This window comes from Pempheris klunzingeri, chromosome 9, assembly GCF_042242105.1.
Source record: "Pempheris klunzingeri isolate RE-2024b chromosome 9, fPemKlu1.hap1, whole genome shotgun sequence".
Taxonomy (NCBI): Eukaryota; Metazoa; Chordata; class Actinopteri; order Acropomatiformes; family Pempheridae; genus Pempheris; species Pempheris klunzingeri.
Genome location: NC_092020.1, coordinates 4388647 through 4402891, shown reverse-complemented (window position 1 = coordinate 4402891; position 14245 = coordinate 4388647). Strand labels below are relative to the sequence as shown.

General features: G+C 42.1%; 1 protein-coding gene across 1 annotated transcript in view; it reads right to left on the bottom strand.

The window, feature by feature from the left end:
• tenm2a (teneurin transmembrane protein 2a) overlaps positions 1-13262 on the bottom strand; it is a 148514-nt gene extending 135252 nt beyond the window's left edge. The window contains exon 1 of the mRNA XM_070836308.1: positions 13037-13262. Coding sequence (XP_070692409.1) covers positions 13037-13262 — 226 coding nt within the window. The remainder of the gene's footprint in view (positions 1-13036) is intronic.
• Between the last annotated feature and the right edge of the window lie 983 nt (positions 13263-14245).

Below are 14245 nucleotides of genomic sequence, written 5' to 3'. Positions count from 1 at the left end.
TCCTTGTGTTTGTTGGCCCAAGCAGTTCCCTTCTTCTTGTTATTCTTCCTCACTAGTGGCTTCTTTGCAGCAATTCGACCATGAAGGCCTGATTCACACAGTCTCCTCTGAACAGTTGATGTGTCTGCTACTTGAACTCTGTGAAGTATTTATGTGGGCTCTAATCTGAGGTGCTGTTAATTTGTGGTTTCTGAGGCTGGTAATGAACTTATCCTCTACAGCAGAGGTAACTCTTGGTCCTCCTTTCCTGGGGGGGTCATCATGGGAGCCAGTTTCATCATAGTGCTTGATGGTTTTCACGACTGCACTTGAGGATAAAATCAAAGTTCTTTCATGTCTTAAAGTACTAACGGACTGTTGTTTCTCTTTACTTAGTTGAGTCATTCTTGCTATAATATGGATTAGAACAGTAGTCAAAATGGGGCAACTCACTGTATTGAACTGTTTACCAACCCTACCTCTGCACAACACAAGTGATGGTCTAAAGCACATTAAGACTGCAACAAATTCCATGAATTAACTCTTGACAAGGCACGTGTGCTAAGTGAAAACCAATCCAGGTGAGACCTCATGGAGCTGATTGAGGGAATGCTTAGTGTGCAAAGCTGTTATCAAAGCAAAAGGTGGCTACTTTGAAGAAAGTCAAATATAAAAAATATTCTGGTTTGTTTAACACTTTTTTGTTTGCTACATCATTCCATATGTGTTCCTTCACATACAATGTAGAAAATAATACAAATAAAGAAAAAACATTGAATGAGAAGATGTGTCTTTTGACTGGTACTGTATGTAAGTACATACAGATATATATATATATGTGTGTGTGTGGATTTCTTCCCAATAAATGAGAGGTTCAGTGAAGCTGAACAGACGCAGGGGAAAGGAGGAGACAAGGGTGTCAGGGAAACAGTGGAAATGACAAAGTAGAGACAATATAGTAGTTAGGAGCCAACTTTCAGGGGTCCCATATTTCTTCTCTCCTGGGATCAAATCCCAGCTGAAGTTGGTCTCTTGTGTCTTCCATAATCTGTCAGGCTGTCTCTCTTCTTAGTCGCTCAGTGCAGGACAGAATTTATTTAAAAAGTCATTGCTGCTCAGTGCGCTTTTAAAAAATAGAAGACAGACGCTGAAAACAAGACGCGGAATATTACAGTTTTTGGTTTTTTTAATTAGTTACACACATTTGTCAGTAATGACTGCACTATTTCAAAGCTCTTTGCACAGTTGTCTTCACACACATGCAAAATGACAACAGAATCTCACATCCAAAATGCTACGAATCTACCAAAAAATGTGCTGCAACACTTGCAAAGCCCAAATAAGAACCCACCTTTAGATTAAATACAGTGCATGTGTCTGTATGTATACACATACATCTCTACAAATTCTTTATCTTAATTATTTTATTTTTTTCGTATTTCATTCAGATTGTTCTTTTTTTTTTTTTTATTACTTACTGCTGTAAAATGTGAATTTTCCCGTTTTATTTTACCAACTGGATTACACACACTCTACATAAATCATATACTGTATGTGTACTGATACAGATATAGCTGAATAATAGCAAACTCTAAGCTCTGTGGAGACTACAGTACAGATGGCCCTCCTTTCTGTCATCTCGTCTCCTACCACACACACACACGCATCCTCTTCTCACTCTCACGGCCACTATTCATCCTCTATCAGACACTTGTCTATCTCTGCCCATGTTTATGTAAATCACCTCTTCCAAAGTGTTCCCCTCTTTGTATAGATAGTAATGAAATTAGAAAAAGAAATTGACTATGTACACATATGCAAAGCGGGCTGCAGGTATAGTGCAGAGACAATTGCTGGAGTTTTGAATGAGAAGATTCATGAATTCATGAATTTTGAAAGACGCGGTCATTGAATTCATTTTGTGTCAAGGCAATGAAAAATGACCCGCAGTGTAGTTCACACATGCTGTTGCTGCGCTACAGTGTGAAGAGGAGAAAAATGTACTTCCTCTTAAGTTGAGAAGTAAAGAAAAAAGAAAGAAAAGGCAAAAATAGAGTGACGAGAGCCGATGACGAAAAAAGGGATCATAAGATGAGGTAGCGAGCAATGATGAAATACTTGGTCATCGTAAACAGTTTCTGCAGAGGAAGAGACAGCGAGAAAAAGACAGAGACAGAGTGCAGGCAGACAGAGGAGTACTGAGTATTCTGCACTAATAAGCCGACATAGTGGACTTAATGGAAAAACCTAAGCAGAGAGACAGAGAACAAGACAGAGTTGTCTGGATTTGACTTGCATACGCGTTATGCAAAAGTCAAGGTTCAAGGTCACTGTCGTCTGTGACAGTGAGAATGAAGTTTGCGGGATTGTTGTGCAGCTCTAATTATTGCACATGCTATTATCACTCACACACACACACACACACACACACACACGTAGTGCAGCAGTAGAGAGTACTAATAAACATCTTCACAAATCAGGGTTTCCATGGTGATGAGGTGAAGAAGTGTATAAAATGAAGTGAATGTTGCAAGGGTGCATACATACACACATCAGAAATGAGGGCACTAATGAACAAAACCTCTACAGGTGTTGATAATGAGAACACATTCTTTAGTGCGACTTTTTTGTCCACACATAAAGCTTATTTCTCATTTATGTCTGCATAGTTGGGTGATTCTTCTAATCACTCATCACCTAACAATGTAGTTCCCCCTCAGCTCTATTGGGTGTCTTTCAGCTTATTATTTTGGTTTTACAGCCACAATCTTACGGTTGCGCTTCACTTTCACCGCTCTAATCAGCCTCATTTCCAGATGCCACAGGCAGCTGTTTACAGCGAGAAAGCTCTAATAAGTACATGCCCAGTACCTAACAGTAAACACAAAATTAGCAACTAGCAGCTGACATAGTGCAGCATTTAGCAGTTAGAGAAGGAGATATCTCCCTCAGGAGGTGGTGAAGACCAAAACAAAACTGAGGATGTCCAGGAACGCAACCCCCAATGAATGCTAATGCTGCTCTGTGTCTGCTGGATGTGTAAGTAGGCAACTGTCTGCTAACACGTTCATCGCAGCAACTTGAGGAGATAATGTCGTAATGATAGTGTTGTGTTTACAGCTCGTTCTGCTGCCACCAAGTGGCCAAACCAATAAACTAATCAATTAATGCAGCTTTAACGTTTTGTTTTAGTTGCTTAAGCTTCGCTATGTGGTAATTGTAGTGAATTTACTAAACCACAAAATTTCCCTGATCCTCACAACAATGCATTTGCCACTCATTGATACTGTAGATGCAAATAGTTCAAAAACTTTAGCATTAGTCCTAGAACATAAAACTAGCGTTTTGCAAAGTTCTCAATATTAACGTTCTTGATAATACACCTCTACACCTTTATATGGTCAAAAATAGATTAACTCTCAGCTCTCTTAAGTATAAAAAAAAAACACAACAATAATCAATAAAGAGATTTGTGTTTTTTTTCTGACACCTCGATCTCTCTAGTCAACCGTAACCCCTTATTTGGCATATTAAAAGATTTCAGAGTATTACCGCAAAGTCTTTCTTTTCTCTTTGACTAAATATCTTATCTAAGTCCTCACTGTCGTGACCATCAGATAAAATGCCTCATCCCTCAAAAAGAAGATTATTCTTTGACTCTTATTTCCCAGGATTAAAAAACAAAGTGGATTGTTGCAGATGACACCGTTAAGATTAAAACACTTTATCTTGACATCTGGAAATTAAACAATGTAGATTTTGCTCTAATAAGTAAACAAAGTGTAAGCACACATGCTTTACTTCAAACACTGGCACATTGATTCATCTTAATGGGCATGTCAAGAAACAAGGTAAGGTGTGTTTGAAATGGAAAAAAAAATCTATTTACATTTAATTATATATATATATATATATATATATATATATATATATATATATATAACTTTCAACTTTTGTCGTCTCTCAAAGTGCTCCTTGCTCAGCACGAATGAGTGGCAGTAGCTGACATATGTTACAACATTACCTTCCCTGTATGAGTGACATGTCATGACAGGAAGACGGGGCACACTGACAGTCAACCTCATAGTGCTTGGTGTTGATTAACGAAAATCCATTTTACATGGACGCACACATACATATCCCATAGCATGTGGCTTGTCATTAACGCAGCCATTAGCAGTGCAGTAACAACCTAACACATATGCCTAAATAGGAGCGCCATGGTCAAACACTTCCCACACCTCCCAGATGACATTCGCTCTTTTGGCTCCCGCCTGAGCCATGGGGGCCCTTGCACCTCCTAATGAGGACACCAAAATAGGTGTGACAAATGTCATCCATCCCTGGGCCAGTTCTGTTTCTGCCCAGAGGACAGCAGTCTGGGTTGGGCAGGACATGACAGGACATGACACAACACCATGCACTCTGGAGGAGGTCTTGTCACTGAGAGGTGTAGAGCGAAGCAGCGAAGCACCTCTCATCCACGAATAGGAGGCCAAAGTTGACTAGGCTGGGAGTCATGCCTCACTGATGCTTATAACACTGGAATACTCCAATTACTTCTGCTAAAATTAAAGGCTTTTGAGGAATGCTGAAAACTTAGTGTGGCATGTACTTTCCAAGAAAAACTTCAGCACTGCATCGAGCTTCATCCCGCATACTTGGCCCTCACATGCACTGCATCAGTTTTCACTGGTATGTCAACATGATAACCATGTAAATGTATATGTTATGATATATGATATGATACATGAAAAATATTCACTCACTGAGAGGCTGGCAGGCTGCAAAGACCACATCAATATTCTGGTCAACGGTTTGACCACCAATCTAACTCACTCTGCAAGGTATATTAAACTGCAGGTAACCACGGCAACAACATGTGTGCTTCATACTTTCGCACCTTTACTGAGAGGATGACTTTAGACATTTTAGGTTTTTAAAAAATGGATGACTTTTAAACATGCGTTATGTGTTTGCCTGCGGTAACCTCAGCACTCTGTGTCTATCCATGGTTTGGTCACACAGCATTCCCTATGCAATCCTTAGGGGTTACCCAACAGCAGATTGTATATCCAATTGTGATTCTAATTGTATTTTCATGGTCTCAAAGATGTCTACTTCTTCTACTAGTCTGGAATGATGGAATGGCAAAAATTTTGGCAGAGGCGAAACCGAGGTTTAACATTTTCACAAACTGTGTCAGCCACCATAACTAGCAAAGCAGAGAAAAGGAGCAAAGTGCAGCACAGCAGCTGAATTTTAACGATTAACAGGCAAAAAAAATGTTTCAACTCTTCCCTTCAGACTTGCTATGTATAAGCATTATCAATTTCTATGTCAAGTTGTCTTGACATGGCGGTTTTCAGTGGAGGAGAATTAATTCTGTGTTGTGGCATTCTTTGCCTCTGCCTCGTCTCTTTTCTACAAACATCTGCCTCGTCTCTTTTGAACATTGCAGTGCATCACGCATCACTCACATATATGGAATTGTTCCGTCTTCTCATGACTACCGTTTCAGAATTTTCATCATTTGTTACATGTCTTCATCTGCATGCTAATCTTATACCGACTGAAGTTTATTTATACATACATCAACATCACTTTGAAAGCAAATAATTTGCATTGGCATCCTTTTTTTTTTTTTTTTATTATCACGAAAGCGAGAAGAGAACCGGCATTAAAACATACACGTGTATAAGGAACGTGGCATACATCCACACACACAAACACGTACACACATCTAAACTCTGTGGCTGGGGAACATGTTTAATTACAGCCCAGGAAGCAAGTGACTCGGCTGAGAAAGAGAAAAAAAAAACACTTGATAACACTGACATTTACAATCTGCCTCATTTATCAAAAGCTGCCAAAGCAGAGTCAAAGAGGGTCATTACATAGTAAACATAGATTAACTCAACTCTCACAAAACCCACACAACATTGTCTAATAAATGATTTTCAGTCTAAGAAAATTGCGAATGTCAGCATGCATTTCCCTGGACTCTGTCAATTAATTGTCTTGTTTGTTACCCAATATTTGTGTGTGTGTGCCCGTGTGTGTGGCGCACGCATGTGTGTCTGTGTGAATAAGAGCCAGCATTGGTGCTAAATAGCTGGCACCTTCAGGATGCATTTCCCCGGCCTCTTCCTATTATTTGTCTCATTTGTTACCCACTGTTTGCACGTGTGTGTGCATGCACCTGTGCCAACATCAGTGCTAATAGCTAGCACTTTGACGTTCAGAATTTGACAAACTGAGCTGAGGTGTTCTCTGGTTGGTGTGGATAGTTTTATGGAGTGAATCCCAAGAGCACATCAAGTTAGACCTGTGCTTAGTGCCAGCCATTCTGCTAAGTTCCAAAATAACTTTTGATCACACATGGATCAATCACACGTGGACATGCATGGAGAAGAACTAATATGAGTCTTGACAAACCCTGTTGGCATGCACAGTAGCCCGGGTGTGTGTCTATGACTGCCAAATGCTGGACCAGATGTTACTTTGAGATAAGTCCCCTTGTACAGACCTCCTTGCATGTGTTGGGGTCACACATACAAACCAATGTGAGCGTTTCTTGGCTATAAAAAAAGCAAATATGGGGATGGGGTGAGTGGGAGTACGTGGAGGATTGGAGGACTGGAGTAGAGTTGGCCCCAGGATATTCTTCAGTGACTCCTCTGCTCTGCTGCTGCAGCTACGGGATGTTTTTGAGTGTCAGCAGCTGGCAGAGGCGCAGAATGCCAGGGTGAAGACAAAGATAAAGAGGGATCGGAGGAAGAGGGGAGGGATTGCATTTAATCTCACCACCATTTATTTTTAATAGCATGCAGCTGCTTTGTTCTCTCTTTGATCACCAGCAGTCCAGGTTGACTGTAACCCAATGAAATGCATGGACACACACACAGGCCTGTGTGCACACAAACACACACTCTGTATTTTAACATATTGTAGTGGATTTTTGCGCTTGTTTACTCCCAATTTTGAATGTCCAAATCCGTACGCACTGCAGTCACGGTCTGTGGAGGACTGCAGACGGGGCTGCAGACAAACATGTGCTACTTCTGTGACACATGGTGTCATCAGCCACTGTGAGTGATAAGCTACGCCTGGAGGCCCAAAACGTGGAAGGTGCACGCCATCCCCCCCCCCAAGTCAACCCACCACTGTGCGGGAGCCCTGACAAAGCTGGCGGGGGTGACTGTGCACAGCGGAAGCCGTCCAGAGGCACCACAACCAAGGAATCAAACCCTGGGTGTCTGCAGTGATGAGCGAGAACTTTACTCCTGCATCACAAGTGAACCAACAAGTTTGTCTTCACGGATTTAAGAAGGAATGAAGGTATTTTGTGCTCACATCTCTCTCGCTTCAATCTTAGTGAAGAGGGCACATTTTGAGAGGCAGCTGCTGCTGCAGATCTCGCAGATATTTGGAAGTCTTCTGTTTCCAAAGAATGGAGAAGCAAGGGCAAGCAGGTGATGTTTCTCTGGACTAAAGCGTCTTCCCAACCACCCGGCAGTGCATTTTCCTTGCCATTTGGTTTTGAATACAGGCAGTGGAGGCAATCATGTCAGGGTGTGAGTGGCCCTGGCTACTGTCGTCATTTGTCACACCACAGTCAATGAAAAAAAAAAAGAGAATTCAGAATGAGGTGAACATGGCTATTATTACTGCATGCATACTGTTGGCTCTTATGAGTTTTCACTGTATTACCTCATAGATGCACATTTCAGTGTGTCTGAAGATAAGAGGTCAAGTCTATAGAGCTCAGATAACAGACAAAGCCCTGTGTAAAATCAAAGACACTCACAGAGCGCTTGTTCACACAATCATTGAGAAGGCCTCAACATAACAAATGTGTGATATGAACACTAAAGCAACAATACAGGAACAGCAAGGAAAGAAAGCAGGCTTGAAAAGTGTGACAGAAGAGCAAAAGGGGACATAAAAGAAAGGAAGAAAAGGGAGAGAAATGGAAAGACCCTAATAGAGAGAGAGACAGACTGAGTGGGTACAGTAGATGATGTTGAGTGTTGTCCAGGCAGTAAGGAGAGCAGGTGGGTGGTGGATTCTCTGTGTGGTTTCCATCCCCGGGGGCAAAGCAGCAGAGGAGAATGTAGAGGGGCTCATTTAGATCCTTCTAAAAGGAAAAGGCCAAAAGCTTCTAGAGACTGCAGTGGCTGTGATAATGCCTGCTGTCTAGAGGTGGACCTGCAGGGAAGACACACCCCTGGGATGCGCTGAATAGGAGCAGCGGAAAAGGACTGGGAGAGAGACAAGGAGATGTACAGTGTGGGCTGAAAGATTGGGGAGACGGAGAGGTGAAAGACTGCAGACAAACCAAGAGAAAGTGCAGTGGGAGAGTAGAGGTGTAGTGTGCTGCTTTGTGCTGCTAAGAGTGGCATATTAGACATTACACATTTGTCACATTTGTATTGTGTCATGGGATTATCTGTTTAGCAGTAATCCATGCATATTCAGCCTGCAGGAAAAATATGACAGGAAACTGAGACTGCTTTGTTTTACATCAAAATTTAACCAAACACGCAGGCAAAGCTTTCCCTGATATCTCTCGTTACATGTGACTGAGGCATGTACCTCGCTGAGATCACTGATGTTTTCAAATATGTTGTTTTTGTGGCGTTAAATAGTGAACACTAGTAATGAGATTTCCAGGCTACCGCATGTTATGGTGAGGAAAGAATTTGTTCATTTGGCTGTGCTTATCCATGCAGACTAGGCAATAAGTTCTTAATGGGGAAACAGTGGAGTTAAGATCCAATGAATGCAGGGGGTCCAACGGAATACGCAACCGAACCTGCTTTATGAAAAACTGCAAGGAGGCGTTTGGGACGGCGAGTGTTCGAACACTGAAAATAAACTGAAAAGAAGGAAGGTTTACTTGTAATGTGTTTATGCTCAGATAGAATGTTTGGAAATGTGAAATACAGCAGTGAATGCAATCTTGACCAATTAATTAACATTTCTGATACCTGAATGAAATTTTGGAACTTTAACCCTTCACTGTCCATAAATCAAAAACATAATTTGCAGTGTTATGTCTGTTGTCTGTCTTTCATGCGGATGTACAGCCAGCATAATCTTATGGTATCATTGGGAAAATAAAGCACTGAAAACATACAAAAACAGTTTTTCCTGAATGCAAGTGAAAATGCAAGCACTAACTTGGGCCACAACTTGGCCAACGTTTCAAAATCGCTGGAGCAGGACGAATATGTTGGATGTGGGAGGAATACATTATCTGCATGTAGACTTAGGGCGGGCTTAAATAAAAAAATTAAAAAAAAGTCATCAACATCAGCTCCTCTCACCTCCTATTAAAGCAGCAAACACTTTCCTGATGGGCTGGGAGGCAAGTCCACAGAAAATATTTCTTTCTCGGGAGGCACAGAGTCGCAAAAAAACACGAATATAAAGCACCCCCAAAAAGCCTCCAAACACACTCCAAATATGGTTCCAAAGGGAGGTGATGGTCCTTTTTAAGTAGAATTTACACTTCAGGAAACACTGAAATTCCAGTGAAGCTTTTCGTGCATAATGATATGCTGTAAGTATGTTATTTTAGAGGGCAATGATATCTTTTACAGACAATACAGTAAGCTGTAGCAGAACTATAGCGCACATCAAGAAATGCAGTGAGAAAGGCAACAATTCCTGAAAGCTTCCTCTCACCTGTTTGTACAATGACTGCTTAGATAATTCCTTTTTTGCTCCAAAAAGCACATCTCAAGATCTTTGATTTGGCTCAGGACACGTCCTGAGGGCATCTGCTGTGCTCCTAATAATTTGCACTGCATAACTGCATGCAAATGATCTTTCCGAATTACCAAAAGAGCTCCAATGTTTGCTTGCGAAGGGTAATAAAGCCTGAGCAACAAAAACAGTGAAAAATCATCATACATACAAAGACACTGTAAATGTCAGAGGAGTTATGAACTTTTCCTCAGCTACTGCAGGTGAGTCAATAAGCTACTCAACATGAAACTCAGCAACAGTCTGTGCGAGTGTATGCGTGTGTGTGTGTGTGAGTGCACCTGTTCACCGGGTGCCCCGCTCCCACCTGCGCATGACTCACACCTTTTAGTCTCACACATGAATCTAATGACAGCTGTAAGGGCATGTCAATATGTATTAGCACATAAGGAAACTGTGAATTGCTTGAGCTACACGTAACCATTAAAGCAAAAACTTCACTCCGAGAATAGCTTCTGATGACCTCAAAACTTCTCAACAAGAAGCAGAAACGCTATGATGGCTCGCTCGCCCGACCAAAAGAAGAACATCATTATAATTTAATCAAAGTTAATCATATTTTCTGGTGTGTCCCCATTGGCACATAAATTACTAATAGAGTAGGTCAGTTCAGGTATCAAACCTCCCCTTCAAACCATTTGTTGGATATTCAACTAAACAAGAGGCCATTATCTGAATTCAGTCTCCCCCATGTCCAATTTTAGTAGTTGCTGTTTAAGAAAATAAGCTTTCTGTCTCCTCTTGCCATCTTGCCTCTGAACTAAAAGCTGTTCGAGAGAAGGACAAATTGTTTCGATCGCTCATGTACTAAAGTATTTGGTTGAAATATGGACAAAATTCTGCTTCTCTCGCTGCGTCTTTCTCACTCCAACTCCTTTTCTTTCTCTCTCCTTCCTGCACTACTCCTCGTCCCGTGGTGTCACAGTCCGTATGGTGCTGCAACACTGTTGGTCTCCTGTGGCCACACTTCCCACGATGCATCTGTGGTTCTGGGCTTTCGAGGGAGCTGATAGGCTGAGAGGACTGTGGTATCGACCAGCTATCGCCTGGTGTGAGGTCATCTCGGTGCAGCAGTGGAGTGTGTCTGAACAGCACACACCACTGACTTCCAGTCTTTCATCCATTCCGCCAATCAATCCTCCATTTTCTATCGTTACCTTTGCCTCCACAGAACAACGTATGCTCTGTTCTTTTCTTTCAAAAAAAAAAAAACACTTCTTCGCCTTACGTGTGCCATTAAATATTTTCTGCTTTAAACGACTGTCAGATTGATCAATTTCTCTTAAAAGGATAGTGTGGATTATTTGAAGTAGGGTTGTATGAAGTAGTCAGTCCATAGTCAGCGTGTTACCCACAGGAAATGGTGGTCAGCACACCTCTAACTTGGAGGAGCAGGCAGGAGTCCCATCACAGACGCTAAGCAGGGTACTGCTCTACATCACTTTAAAAGTACACTACATTTAGAATATTTTCACTGCTTTGCATTGCTGTCAGACATCCCTTTCGACAGGGAACTGAAGCCATTCTCATTTTCTCTTTGCTTACTTCAAAGCCACCAGTATTCATTGACAAAAACAGTAATTTTACCTTACAGAAAACAGGAGCCTACCGCGGATTAGTTTTGCTGTGACTTTGGTGTTTTAAATGCTTAGTTTGGATCCAAACTAGTGTGTTACACTAGTTCATTGATTGAGGTAGCGGTAGCACAGCGGACTCCAGCGCTCTGTGAGGTAAAATTACTGTTTTTGTCAATGGAGTCTGGTGACTTTGAAGCGATCAAAGAGAACAAAGAGAGTAAAGAGAGAATGGCTTCAGCTCTGCTTCTCCAAACTGGGGGTGTGCTGACTGCAATGTACTGTAGGTAATACACCAACTATGGATGAGTAGCTCATTCATCCCCACTACAAATAATCCAAATTATCGCATTACAGACATGAAACCTTACCATTTAAAAATTAAATGAGGACATTCCTTTTAGAAAACACCATCAAAGACTCTTTAAATGTATATATCCTTATTTAAGGTTTGTCTGTCTTCTGCATTGTTGCGTGCTATTGCTCTGAGCTCTCTTCCTCTCCTGTCTGTGTCCATGCAGAGAAAACAGAGCTTAGCACAGATCAATCCCATTGAGTCTGACTCCTTTCACTAGCTAGGGATCAATACTGCCTGTTTCATGTCCCTCTGCAATATACACATGTGCACTCACACACATATGCACACACACACACACACAGTTAAAAGACATGCCTATGAGCGCATGCCCACCCCTTTAGAGATGACCTATCGGCCTATCGGCTAACTTGCTCACCAGGGGATACAGAAGTTCATTATGACAGGCTTGCCAATGCTAAAGGTCTGCTATGGTCCTCTGCTGCAAAGTGCAGCATTTACAGCATCTGATAACATTAACGGCTCGACACAGAGGACTCACAAAAAAGACACAGTGGCTAAAAGTAGCATACAGCTGGAAAACTTTTCACTTGTGCAGCAATGTGACTGTTGAATGTGTGGTAGCAGATGTTGAAGTAATGTAAGAATCACAAAACAGGACTGGAAGGGCTCTAAAAGTTTTTAGCTATGCTTGGCTCAACCATATGTGCTGGACAGGAAAATTACTTGCCTACTGGAGCTGCACTGAGAGCAGGAATAATTGGTAAAAATGTGACAGGAAATTGCTATATCCTTGAGTATCTAGTTTTGCTTTGTAGCGGCAATTGGCAACCTTCATTATCTGTTATACCTAGAAAGTATTTTATAACTCTGGAACCATATTGCTTCTCCCATTAACTCCACTATTGAGGAGGCCTACAAAAAATCTCTCTTTTGCTAGCATTGTATGCAAATGTTTGGCCTATTAGCTTAGCTTAGCACAAAGGCAGGAAGCAGGGGGAAAAAAAGCTAGGCTAGTCAACAAGCATAAGGTGTTTTTTTAATCTATACAAAACATGTTTTTAAAACTTTGGTTTTCACACAAATAAACAAAATAGATATAACACATTCATTAGGCTAGCGATCTTTCTTTTTCCTCTTATTATCAGTCTTTATATTTAGATAAGCAAACCGGCTGCACACTGTAGCTACATAGTTAATGTACAGACATAAGATTGGTATCAATATTCTAAACTCACTCCTGGCAAGAAGGAAAATAAGTGCTTAAACCTTTCCTTTGGTCATAAAACCGGGTTTATTCTCCATTTAATGTGTCCAGTCCAGCACGGTATGGATCGAGCAAACTACTGGGTAATAAAGCATTTGAAGGAGATGCTTTGCTCCACAGACCTACCTTGCCTGGAGTACTCATCAGCCTCATGGTGAACCAGGTCAGTAACACAGCCACCATAGTGCAGCCTCTGCTCGTGGTCGAAGGCCTTGAGGGTCTCGCTGGAGCTGTAGGACTTCTGGGTGGGCACACGGCACTCATCTGCATCCAGGGAGGCGGTGTTGTACTGGGAGTCTTTGGAGCAGCGACCCCTGGTCAGGGAGCGGTGCCTACGATCCTTCAGGTCCATGCTGAGCTTGGGTGGAGGTGGTGGGGAGAGGGAATGGGGATGCAGGGAAGAGAGATGGAAGAGGAGGAGGAGGTGGTGAGGGGAGATGAAGGGGCCTCCTAGTGGGCCTCCGTAACGTCAATCTCCACTTCAGTCACCTGGAAAGCAGAGATAGAGGGAGAGATGGAGAGAGAGTGGAAAAGACAGGAAAAGGTTGGTGTAAAATTAATGGATGCACTGCTGTGACTCACTCTTGCTTTGCTTTCCCCGGAGAATGTACAGGGAAAGTTAGGTAAGAGGGAGTGCAGCGAATGGACATTTGAGCAACCAGGCAAATATACAACACATCGGAGTATTGATGCAGGATAAGTAAGGCTATTGTGGGGAGAAACAGAGCTGCCAGCGCTGCGGTCCACTGAGATAGTCAGCCATCGACCGCACTGATGAAAAATGGTCAGCCAGCATTTAAATCTATGACATAAAAACAGAGAGTTGCTCGAACAAGGTCCAGCCATCCTAAACTGATGTCAGCACTGCAGGAATACAGACGCACACAGGGAAAACAACGATGACAATAAGTGGCAGCAGGATTAAGAAACCAAAAAGTGGGCGGAAAGCTGAAAGGAAAGAGAGATGGAATGATGGGAAAAGAGACGCAGATTATCGAGGCTGGAAAAAGGTAAAGGGCAGGAAAGAAAGCAAAGCAGCCGGATGCAACAGGAAGGATGGAAGAAGAGGAGAAATGACTTGAGGGCATTGCCAGTCTCTCCCTCATTATCAGAGTGAGAATGAATCCCACTCCCTTAGAGGCTGTAAGGGATAATCAAACACAGCCAGACGCAGATACACACATACACGCGCACACACACACACACACAACACATCACAAACACCCAGAAACAAACACACTCAAACACACACATACAGTATGGAGGTACCTGTGCTGAGATACCAGCCCTGGACAGCTTGTAACAGAAGTTGTAGCACAGCTAAAAATGTGCATC